At 36.0% G+C, this 13,045-nt stretch overlaps 1 protein-coding gene across 6 annotated transcripts in view; it reads left to right on the forward strand.

The window, feature by feature from the left end:
* Nucleotides 1-10,712, forward strand: part of SGK3 (serum/glucocorticoid regulated kinase family member 3) — a 112,398-nt gene extending 101,686 nt beyond the window's left edge. For all 6 annotated transcript variants that reach the window (XM_054708292.1, XM_054708290.1, XM_054708293.1 and 3 more), the window contains 4 exons: nucleotides 908-1,003; nucleotides 2,725-2,880; nucleotides 5,831-5,920; nucleotides 8,841-10,712. In XM_054708292.1, the coding sequence (XP_054564267.1) occupies nucleotides 908-1,003; nucleotides 2,725-2,880; nucleotides 5,831-5,920; nucleotides 8,841-9,011 (513 nt within the window). In that variant the 3' untranslated portion in view covers nucleotides 9,012-10,712. The remainder of the gene's footprint in view (nucleotides 1-907; nucleotides 1,004-2,724; nucleotides 2,881-5,830; nucleotides 5,921-8,840) is intronic.
* Nucleotides 10,713-13,045: the final 2,333 nt, after the last annotated feature.

Consider the following 13,045-nt stretch of genomic DNA (forward strand, 5'->3'; position numbering starts at 1 on the left):
ATATTTACTTTAAAATGTATTTTTTTTTCTTCCTTTCTCTAATCTAACCTTGTTCTTGTGTATATTTATAACCATTCTATTTTGGTTTATGTCTGAAGAAACATTTTTTGTGAATGTATATTGATGTCATAGTTTACAAAATCTTTAAGTCCAGTAGGTTTTAGAAAGGAACAAGTTCTTTTGTCATCTGAGTCTAAATGTGGTCAAATTATTAAACCCTTTTAATTTATTTTGCCATTTTTTGGAGCCTATAAAAAAGCTTAAGAAGAAATCATTTCCTTATTTCATATGGAAAAGGAAAAAAATATTTTTTGGAATCTGAAATTCAAATTAACCATCTCATATTTGTGAAATGGTGATGAGTTTAAGTATTTTATAAGTTAAAGTGTAAATAGCTGTGTAATAACTAAAACATTTGTAAATAATATCTTAGAGAATTACTGTTGTAATTTCCTAAGAAGAATGCAATTCATTCTTTTTCTTTCATTGAAAAAAAAAAAAAGAATTATAATTGCCACATTAGGAATCCTTTCTTTGGGAGAAACAATTATGAATAATGACCAGAGGAATTTTTAAGATAAATTAATCTTGTAAAAGATTTCCTCCTCTTCCCCTCCTCCCACACACACAAAATACCTACTTTGGTTTACAGTTTCTACATTCGCTGCCCTTTTCTGTTTGTCTTAACTGCATCACCGTTTATGGGGAAATGTTTGAGTATGTGTACTTTGAAAAATGTCCCAATGGATTTTGAAGAATCACTGGTATAAGATGGAAATACACAACCAATTTAAAATCTAGATTTTTTTTAGCGTAATAGTAATACCTAAAATTCGTTAAATTTCTCAATTATTTCCAAACTTTGTCTTGCTTATTGAGTTGCACTAATACTTCATCTTTTCTGTAGTACCTAGCACCTGAAGTAATCAGAAAGCAGCCCTATGACAATACTGTAGATTGGTGGTGCCTTGGTGCTGTACTGTATGAAATGCTGTATGGGCTGGTATGTATTCCTACCCTTTTATTATTTTCCCAATATATTATAATTGATTTGCATTTTCTCTTTTCTCTTTCTCTTTCAATAATCTTGTGGACACTTAGATAACATTAACAGAGGAGTAGTAACATGGTAAAAATGAGTCCAAAACCATGTATGCACAAAAAGAAAAACTTTTCATTTTGTTAGTAGTTTTTAATTGTAATTTTTCTACCAGAGTAATTACTGCTTCAGGTATTCTCCTCCCTCTCTCATTTTGTTGAAATCGACACATAGTTGTAATATTTAAATTATCCGTTTTTATTCAATTTACCCTAGTCATCATTCTGCCTAATTTCAAAAAGATGGAAGGAAAAAAAGATGTTTGTATTTATTAGAAGATAATGCCTTTTGGGTTTTTCCTTGTATTTTGTTTTTATAGGATTAAATTAATACACTGGTGCTCCACTTTTTCCATCACTGAGAACCATCTCTTCCATGCCTTAAGATTTCTTAAAAAAAAAAAACACACACACACAAAAAAAACGGATGTTTCCCCAGCTAGAGCTTCTGATTAACATGAGTACATTTGTTTTGCTACATTGAGTTAATACTCCAACCTAAAGCAAATAACTTAGGCATTTTAGTGGGTTTACATATCCTTGGAGCAATAATGTATGCTTTTATTTAGCCTTTTGGAAATAGTTGGAATCTTTCCTAGGCTCCCTTTGTGGTCCCAAGAGTGTCCCCCAGCCTCAGGCTGGGAACCATCCACTCACCCCCCCTGGTTCTGCCTCCACTAAGCTAAATAACACCATCATCTGAGACCTGAGCTGGGGCTTGTTATTTTGTTCTGCTTTTTTGTTTTGTATTCTCCCCCCCCATCCCAACCCCCCCCCAAAAAAAAAAACGGGGGAGCTCTCAGTACATTTAGGAGCATTTGTCTCATGTTGCTAACTTTGAATGATAGATTATCATGACCTCCAACACTGTCTCTTCTTTGCCCTTGACTAAGATCCACTTGTTAAAAGATCTAGTTTTCTGGTTATGCCAGTGACTTAGAACACCTCAAACCCACTTTATACCTTTAAGTGTTGGATAGTTGCCATTCAGATATTTCTGAGTCCTTTTAATTTCTTTAGACGACTTTGAAAGCATAAAATATTACCATTGTGTATAAAGTGCAGTTGATTCGAACGGGAACATTTGAAACATATACTTCATTAATTAACTTATATGAACTATATTAAAATCAAGCTAGATTTTAAAAGTAAAAAATAAAGTTTTTCTTCCTTCAGAGTACACCCATAATGCCACAGTACTTAGGAAGGAGCATGATCTTCAGGTCTTCATCTTTTCGGGCATTCTCTCTTTTAATTTATTTATTCCCAAGTCTCAAGAAATTATTTCATGTTGGATCTCTTGTTTCCAATAATGCTATCGTTATGCCATGATGAAGTTGGTGGTAGTTTTCTTTAAAACCAATACTGTTGAAACTTTATTGGCACCTGTGTTATTGAACAGACTGGCCCTAATTCATTCAGTGCACATGCATTAAGCTGTGTGTGTTCGGTTTTAGAATCTCTTTGCATGAGAAGGCCACACTGCACCCAAACACGCCTGTGTATTTCTTTTGTCCAGACCCAGTCTGCTCCTTATAGATCAAGGCCACATCCAACTATTTTAACCCAAACATTTTGGCATAGTTCAGTTAACACTAACTTTATTTTACTTTTTTTTCCCCCCAGCCTCCTTTTTATTGCCGAGATGTTGCTGAAATGTATGACAACATTCTGCACAAGCCCTTAAATCTGAGGCCAGGAGTGAGCCTCACAGCCTGGTCCATTCTGGAAGAACTCCTAGAAAAAGACAGGCAAAACCGGCTTGGTGCCAAAGAAGACTTTGTATGTATATCTCTTCTGCTGTATTTAAGCTTATTTATCATTTGAAGATAAAGCCTTATTTTATGTGGTATTTAATGGGATGGATACAGCTGTTAAAGAAGAGCACCATGAGAACGTGTAACTAGTCCCAACAGCTTTCACCAGCATTTATACGTACAGAACTATACAGGGTTTGAGCATTTGCATCCTTTCAATTGGTCTCTGTAACAGTTCTATCCTCTCCTCTTTATCTGTCACATCCAGCTTTCACACTCATTATTTATTTGATTTTTATTTATTAAAATTTTTCTCCTCTCCCTTCTTTTTAAAATATTTTTGATTACCTGAACTTTTAGATCATGTTGTTTAACAAGAATTTAAGTGCTTCCTGACTGCATGAGGCAATGCATTTTATCTTGAACCAACATAAAATCACTTTTTTTTCCTGAGAATTTGGTGACACCTCCCTGAGATAGTTATGGAATCTGTGGGTTTGTGTGTTGTTTTTTTTAAAGCAGGATAATTACATTGCTGGTGTAACTTGTTATCTTAGTGTGTCAGTATTCATGAACTATTGAGGGATAAGAACTTTTAAGTTTGTTTAAATTTCTCAGAAATTCTTCGGGGCTGTTGGCCAATTTGAACTTGAGCTGTGAGTAACAAACTTGTCTGCTACTGACTTTCCCCTCCTACACGTCCCAGTTCAGCAGATGGCTCTGTCAGCAGTTCTCTATCCAGCTTTGACTCCAGTCTGTTGTTTCCGTCAGTCTTGCTAATACTTCACACCTCCATGCCCCTTGGTCCTTTTCTTGAATTCAGAAATCGCAACCCTGGATGAATTCAACTGTCATCTCTGGGCTGCTGTTCATTGCTGAAGAAAGTTACACAACTGGGCTAAACTTCGTGTGTGTGTGTGTGTGTGTGTGTGTGTGTGTGTGTGTGTGTGTGTACACTAACTAGAAATTTTTGGACACCAGTAAAGGTGACACAATTTTTAAGTAAGTGTTTATAATCAGATGTTTATAGCCACTCACGAGGCCTTTTTGGTCTTTTGGGGAGGAGACACGGAGGAGGAGAGGTCTGTGATTCCAGCAGGAATTATTATACAACAAGATTTCAATGAATGTTTAAAAAGAACCAAATAGGAGGAAGCACTTTGTGAGGTAAAACTTATCACACAAATTAAAACTTAATACAGTGGAGGGAAGCTTGGTAAGTATGTCCATGTTACGTGTTCTTCACTCTGAAGCATTTGCTACTGAAACCAGCATTAACACGAAAGAGTTTCTGGTACCAATTTTAATGTGTGTCTATGCGGAGGCTTCCCCACAGCAACAAGCAATTCTCAGACACCAGAATTGATAGTGTCAATTCTGACACTGTCTTCTCAGAGATAGAATCATATTCCATGAGTAAAGGGTTCAGACCTACAAGACAGCCCTCCATTTCAGATACCAGTCACAAGCCCAGGTTGTTACCTATGTGTCCAACAGACTGGCTATAAATCGGGTTCCCATCATCCCTCCCTTGGTTCAATTAATTTGCTAGAATGGCTTACCGAATTGAAGAAAACCCATTTATTTACTAGTTTACCAAATTATTATACAAGGTACATGGCTTGTTGACCTCTTGAGCTTTACCTCGTGTGACCGTCCCCATTTTTCCCTGTACTGCAACCATCCTGGACTCTCATTTTCTTGACCAAGCTAAGCTCTTTGCCACCTCAGGGCCTTCATATTCTACCTGCAGTGTTCTCCCCTCATTCTTTTTTTTTTTAATTTAATTGGGGTGACATTGGTTAATAAGTGTACAGTTCTATAGTACATCATTTGCATATTGCACTGTATGCTCACCACCCAAAGTCTAGTCTCCCTCTATCACCATATATTTGACCCCTTTGTCCTCTTCCTCCTCCTACCCCCCATCCCCTCTGGTAACCACCCTTCTGTTGTCTGCATCTATGAGTTTGTTCATTTGTCGCCTTTTTGTTTTGTTTCCCACATACCTCATTCTTTTATCTAGCTAATTCTTACTCATCTTTCAGAATTCTGGTCAGATATCACTTTCTCTAAGAAATCTTTTTTAAACCACCAAACTAGGTTGGATCCTACTTTATACACTTCTGTGGCACCCTGCAGGGGAAAAAAGCTGGAATCAGTTCTTTGCCAACTTTTGATAGTAGCAACTCGGAGCGAAATACTTTAAATTTGTAGTAAAGTTCATCATCTTGGTTTTAGTAAAACTCTGTCCTACAGTGTAAAACTCTCTTGCTTAACGTCTTACTTACCTCCCCCATTCAGATAATAATAATTATTATTTGTACCTAGGTAGTACTTTCATCTTTTTATACTACTCTTATTTTTATATTTTCCATTTATCCTTAAAACAGCCTGTTAAGTATGTAAGGCAGAAATGTTAACTCTGTTTTACCTGTGAAGAAACTATGATAGCCGAAACCGGTTTGGCTCAGTGGATAGAGCATCGGCCTGCGGACTGAAGGGTCCCAGGTTCGATTCCGGTCAAGGGCATGTACCTTGGTTGCGGGCACATCCCCAGTGGGGAGTGTGCAAGAGGCGGCTGATCGATGTTTCTCTCTCATCGATGTTTCTGACTCTCTATCCCTCTCTCTTCCTCTCTGTAAAAAATCAATAAAATAAAATAAAATAAAATAAAAAGAAACTATGATAGTGAAGAGGATAAAATGTGTCATGTATACTCAGGTAGTCTTTCTGCTTTACCACTTTGCCACATAAATAACATAAGCATGTATCTAAAAAGAATTATTGAGGAACAAAATGGTAATGGTTTGGTTCCATAAAATTCTTCAGTGAGTACTTAATATATTCTTCAGCATTAGTTTAAAATGTGTTTTTTGTGGGGTGGGGGGTGGCAATGGTAAGATATGTACACATATAATACCTTAATAAAAAAAATTGGAAAAAAAATGTGTTTTTTTTCTTTAATATTCTAGCTTGAAATTCAGAATCATCCCTTTTTTGAATCACTCAGTTGGACAGACCTTGTACAAAAGAAGATTCCACCACCGTTTAATCCTAATGTGGTAAGTATATATCCAAGTCCTTCCTTCTAAAATAGTGAAATGTAGAACTGTATCTCATCATAATTTTAGCGAATATCTCAAAATCTAACCTGAGTGAAATTGAAATCAGCACGTAAATATATGCGAAATATGTCACTTCAGGATGACCAGTAAGATGATAGTTTTATTAGACTGATAAAAAATACCTTCCAGTACAATAATTGTGAAGTATTTTTAGATTGACTTATTTCATTTAGCTTATTCAGGAGTGACTGTTTCAGACATGAGTCCATTAGGGACAATTTCTGCTCCTAATTTCTAGCGTTTGCAATAAGAACCTTGGATCTTTAAGATTAATTTAATTTTTCTCTTTAAATTGAAAGTCCACTGAGTTTAGTTATTTGCAAATAAACGTGTCATCAGGTACATTGAAGAGTTAGGGATTCCTCCTAAGCAGCCCTGGAAATGGCAACAGTGTTGACGTCAGAGTCAGGCACCTCCAGGTTTGGATCCCTGTTTGTTCTATGACTAATTAATTAAATTTTTAAAGCAAGACCCACAACTCAGAAGCCATAAGAAAAGAAAATTGGTAAATTTGACCACATAAAATTTAGAAATATCTGCATGAAAAAAAAAAAAACACCTGCAAATAACAAACTGGGGGAAATTTCCTTAGTACATAAAGCATTCTTATAAGTCGATGAGGAAAAAAAAAAAAAAGACCAAACATGGACAAAGGACAGTTTTGAAAAATAAATACAGGTAGCTTTTAAATATATGAAAAGATGTTAAAGGAATGCAAAATAAAATCCTTACAGGTTTTTTTCACTTAATAGAGTAACAAAGATAAAAAAGTTAGCTATACTAGAATAAGATAGATATTCTCATTCACTGTTCTCAATACTTGTATCCTGTTACTTAACCCTGACAACAATCCTATGAAATAGTACTGTTATTTTACACCATACTTCTGATGAGTGAACTTAGGCACAGAAAAGGTTAAGAAACTTGCTCACAGTTCAATTAAAGTTTCAGAACTAGAGTTTGAAGACAGAGCCTTCCCTCACTTTAACGTAAGAAATACGGTATTGTCCCTGACAGTACTAGCCATGAGCCATAAGGGCATTCTCAAAATATTTATAAAGTCAGGGAAGAGAACATCATCATTTATTGAGCACCTTCTACATATCAGATTCTGCGAATTTTATGTATTAATGCATCAAATCCTCACAAGTTTAACAGACAGGTGGCAGGATTCTTATTTTACAGAAGAGGAGGCAAGCTTTCCTCTTATAGAAAAGGTACGGTAGTTTATATAAAGAATTCTAGCTAGCAAAACTCATAGCCAGAATTCAAACCTTAGTTTTATTTCAGAACCCCTGCTTTCTAAGGTTATATGTGAGAGTTTGGTGACATTATGTATATAATTTCTAGAGTCTGTTTTCCTCTGTGGTGGAATTTCTCATGTAGAAGGATAGAGCATTCTGGGTTTCCCTGGCTTCTGCTCTGCTATTTGTAGACCTACCAGGCTAACTATATCCTTAGCTTATAATAACTACTCTGAATCCCTATCTGTTCACCTTGGTTAGACTTGGTGAATTGAATTCTTATATATATATATACTAGAGGCCTGGTGCACGAAATTCATGCACTCGGGGAGGAGGGGTCCCCTCAGCCCGGCCTCCACCCTCTTGCAGTCTGGGAGCCCTCAGGGATGTCTGACTGACAGCTTAGGCCCACCCCACAGGGAGCGGGCCTAAGCCGGCAGTAGGACATCCTTAGCACTGCCGTGAAGGTGGGAGAAGCTCCCAACACCTCCGCTGCGCTCACCAGCCGTGAGCCTGGCTTCTGGCTGAGCAGCACTCGCCCTGTGGGAGCACACTGACCACCAGGGGGCAGCTCCTTCATTGAGCGTCTGCCCCCTGGTGGTCAGTGCGCATCATAGTGACCAGTCATTCTGCCGTTTGGTCGATTTGCATATTAGCCTTTTATTATATAGGATTTTTTTTTATTGATTTCAGAAAGGAAGGGAGAGAGAGAGAGAAACATCAATGATGAGAATCATTGATTGGCTGCGTCCTGCACGCCCCCTACTGGGGATCAAGCTTGCAACCCAAGCATGTGCCTTTGACCAGAATCGAATCTGAGACCCTTCAGGCCGATGCTCTATCCACTGAGCCAAACTGGCTAGGGCATGAATTGAACATTTTAAAGCTTCCCTTTCTCGTAGAGCAGAGCTAACTAGAGCTCCAGGGATGGGCTTTAACGGTGAATCACCTGAATTTGCAGCCCAATTTTATCCGTAAATACACTGGAAGGGGATAGGCCGTTCGCTTGTATCAAATTTGTAAAAGAAGATTAAGAACCATTGCCTTTGAGCCTAAGCTGACACCGTGCTTCATTTCCTAGTTTCCTGGTCCCTTTAGGCCTTTTGAGCTAAGTGTCTCATCACTGAATGCTTAGTGACCTCTGTGGCACAAGAGTCACCTTTCACAATTTTACTTACAGCCCCTTCATTCCTTCATTAAAAGGCTTCATCTACCCAAAGTTGAGAAACTGGATGGGCAGGCATTTAATGGAAGCTCAAATGCAAAATACTATTCTGAAAACCTACCTGAACCCTTTTTCTAAACTGAGAGGTGATGAGTAGAGAGAAGGGAGGTCATAAGCAGGGACTGAGATGCATATTAACATTGGTAAGGACTCTGTTATGCTAGCTCTCCTTACCCTTCTCCCTCCTCGCCCCACCCAACAACAAGAACCTTACCTGTTAGAAGGACCTCACCTAAGGAATAAAAGCAGAAAATGTTCCAAAGCAATGATGAAGTAAGAAGACATCTAAACTTGCCAGGAATCAATATACAAATCCATGAAGGGTTTAATGAAGAACTAAATTAATGAAAAAGCTAAGGTGAATAATAGTATTCTTTTGATGTTTTAGGCAGGACCAGATGATATTAGGAACTTTGATGCAGCGTTTACGGAAGAAACCGTTCCATATTCTGTGTGTGTGTCTACTGACTATTCTATAGTGAACGCCAGCGTACTGGAGGCTGATGATGCATTCGTTGGTTTCTCTTATGCACCTCCTTCAGAAGACTTATTTTTGTGAACATTTTGCCATCCGGGAACCATTGAGCAAATATAAGCCTATGTACAGATGAGACTGAAATTCCTGTTTGTGTTAATATATTCAAATATGTTTAGTGCCTCTTTTTTACATATAATGTTAACAACTATGAAAAATGTATTTTCTGCTGTATGTAAGAAAATAGTGCATTTCAAAGAGCTAAGTTTGGAATTAAAATTTGTATTCTTGTTTATTAAGCTTATTTTTAAACAGAAATTTTAAAAGCTATTGTTCTTAGCATTAACCTATTTTTAAAGAAAACTTTTTTGCTAATGACTGTTTTTCCCCCCAAGTTTACACTAACACCTACCCAAGATAGACTGTTTTTCAACAGCCTATTTCAGTTCAGTTAACATATATTAATGCCTTTTTAACTCTCTACTTTGATCTTTGTTCTCAGATCACAACTATGCAAATTGTATGTGGTTGTTTAAGCAGAAACCATGTCTGTCCATAATAAATCGCTGCTTGCCATATTCAGTCTTGGTAGGATTAAAGTGTAAAAGCATAGTTAACACATTGGCTGCTAATTAACACTTTGAGTAATTGTTCATTCTGCAGGTCAAATTAAAAAGTAACAGAAGGAGGCCCTGGCTGGGTAGCTCAGTTGGGTAGGGCATTGTCCTGATACACCAAGGTTATGGGTACATACAAGAATCAACCAATGAATGCATAAATAAGTGGATCAACAAATCTTTCTCTCTGTGTCTCTCTCTGTGTCTCTCTCTGTCTCTCTCTCTGTCTCTCTCTCTGCCTCTCTCTCTGCCTTTCTCTCTCTCTCGTCAATAAAAAGAAAAGTAACAAAAGGAAATCCTTTGCTTTTGAAATACCAATTTAAATTCATGAATTATTTTTCTTCTGGAGTAAAAGTAAATATTTAATAGTTGACATTTTAAATATTCCCAAACATCTGAAGGGTAATAAAGTACTGCTGAATTTATTTTTTTTAAGATGGTGCCAAAATGAATGTATCTGTGTCATGTATTTATATTACACATACATTCTGTTTATGTTCTTTTTGGTCTTTTGAATGTTCAATGTACTGTTAAGTAGGTCTAAATCTTGGTATTTCGTTTTGTAAATAGCTTTTCAAAACTGTCTCCCTAATTGGTTGTTAAGTGAAAAATATTGAGCTTTCTAGAATATTTACCTAATTGGGAATTAAAAAGTAGACTAGCAAATTCAGGATTAATATAAATTGTTTACAGTTTTACTATAGTGTAACAGAAGTTAAAAATAATTCAGATAGATGCCTAGCATCTTATGTATCTTAGAAAATGTACGGGAAATTGGCCTTAAAGTCATACTAAAAACCAACTAACTTGTGTACTTGTAATTGTAAAAGAATGCTTATCTTGGAATTCTGATTTTTAGTTTAGAGATTTTGTAAGTCATGTAGGAAACATTGTGAAAGAATTTAGTGACCCAGTTTAGATGCTTCAAGAACACAAAAGCATTTCACACCAATACCCTTTGGTTTAAAAATGTTCAGCAGAATTGGGGGGAGGGAGTGTGCTTTTCTTAGATATAATAATATTTGCATTCAATACACTGAATCTTCCTTTAGAAGTAAAACTTTAATAACAACACTGTAAATATTTGGTCTATTTGGTACTACTGTAAGTTCTCCTTTTATACAAAGCTCTTTGCTTATAAAGCAAAATAAAGACTAGTTTCTTGTATGATTTTTTTACTCAGCCACTCCTTAATTAAACTGCCAAAAATTCAAGTGCAATATTGTATATTTTTAAGAACAAATTTAAAATAGAATGTTGCTGTTTTTTGGATCTCAAAAAAATACAAATCTTACAGAGTGTAATAAAACTAGCAAAAAGTTTAATGATCATCTGATGCATGGCATTACTTTACATTAAAATTGGTGATAGTTACAGTATCATTACAAAATGAATTTTATATATATATATATAATTTTGTTTACTGATGCATATATATATATATGTATATACATATGTATATATATGGAAGACAAGTAAAATTTTAAATAGTTGAACATGTAAAAATTATTAGATTATTCCATATCACAAGGTGATTATTCTTTTATTTGAAACCCTGAAGTGTACGCAGGTGAGTTTCAGGTGGCTTGAATACCTTAAAGTGATATGCCAAGTTTTGTGTGTAAGTGAAATCCACTTAGGGCAGGGATTGCTATATAGCTTTGTTCAGAGGCTCAAAAGGATTCATTGCTATAACATGATAGGCTTCCTTCGCTGCCACCTTGTTCTTCTTTACTCACCTAATACCAAGAGAAATTACTCTCCAACTTCCCTGAAAGCATTTCAGTTGGAGATTTATGTCATTTACTAGTATTTAGCTTTTTTGTGTCTTACCAGTATTGTATAATCATCCATTTGTAATGCTTTAAACATATTCCTCAGTAGGTGAAAGGTTTCCTACACAAAAATAGTTCTCATTTTATTTCTTTACATTTTTGCAGAGATCAGTCAGAAAGAAATATAGCTGTCTTAACACGTTACCTTTTAGTTATTCAAAGTCAAAATAGTGGAGAATAATTTAAAGCGATGTTACACAAAAAAAGCCAACAGAGAAGTATAAGCTCAGCATGATACAGCAATAAAATAGCCAACCAAAGGGTCCTATACTAAAAAGTTATTTTTACATAATGTCTTGAAAATGATGGATCACCATACGAATCTTGAGGATTAGTGTAAAACAGAATAACATCACTCTACATAACCCCACTTACTGGAAGACCTAGACACAGTTGGTGATTTTAGAAATGTTGCATGCAAACATGACTTGGGAGTTTTTGTGGTAAACTCTCCTTTGCAGGAATATATATCATGGATTCATCATTTCTTCTAATGTATTTTCATCATTTTCTTTTTATTAGGGAACAGATTTCCCCTTCAATATTAGTTAAATCTTTGTGAGAAAGTCTATAATGAGTTGTCAGCATTTAAGTGTTTTTATTAACTCATGGAATCCAGAGGCTTATATACAGGGAAACACCCACATGGTCAAATTTGATCGTGTTGGATTTGTTCATTCTTCCCAGATAGTAGGTATAGCCTTGAAGTGTTGAATTTTTTTCTTCTGCCTCAATGATAGTAATAATGCAACAATAACAGTTTACTTTGTTTACTGATGCATTGATGTTGAATGCTAGCCATTTATTTAGTAAGATAACCCCTAGCAGTGTGCCTAAATTAGATATCAAGTCCTAGCTGGTTTGGCTCAGTGGATAGAGTGTTGGTCTGCGGACTGAATGGTCCCAGGTGCGATTCCAGCCAAGGGCACTTGCCCAGGTTGTGGGCTCCACCCCCCCTCCCTGTAGGGGGCATGCGGGAGGTGGCCAATCAATGATTCTCTCTCATTGATGTTTCTATCTATCCCTCTCCCTTCCTCTCTGAAATCAATTAAAAAATAAAAAATAGATATCAAAAGCAAATAAACTGTTCTTGTTTGCAGATGAATATCTTTGTAGAAAATCCAATAGAACTTTAAAAAGTTCTGGAACTAATAAGTGATTATAACAAGATTGCATCATACAAGGTTAACACACAAAAATCACTTTCTTATATACCAGCAATTTGAAATTAAAAACACCATTTACATTAGCAACCCCTCCAAAAAAAAAAAAAAGTATAAATCCTAATAAAACGTGTGTAAGATCTGTATGAGGAAAACTACCTTCTCTCTGACAGATTTGCCTATTCTTGACATTCCATATAAACAGAATCACAATATGACATTTCATATAAACAGAATCACAATATTTGGCTTTTTGTGTCTGGCTTCTTGCGCTTTGCATAGTGTTTTCAAGGCTCATCCACGTTGTAGCACGTATTAGTACCTCATCCCTTTTTACGGCCAATTGACTCCACTGTACGGATATACCACACTTTATCCACTTTTTTTTACTACTAATAACCCGATGAACATTCTTGTATAAATTTTTGTGTGAACGTGTGTTTCAAATTCCTATCTATGTAAATATATAATATGTGGCTTGGGATTGTTGGGTCATCTAGTAG

Source organism: Eptesicus fuscus, chromosome 19 (genome assembly GCF_027574615.1).
Source record: "Eptesicus fuscus isolate TK198812 chromosome 19, DD_ASM_mEF_20220401, whole genome shotgun sequence".
Lineage (NCBI taxonomy): Eukaryota > Metazoa > Chordata > Mammalia > Chiroptera > Vespertilionidae > Eptesicus > Eptesicus fuscus.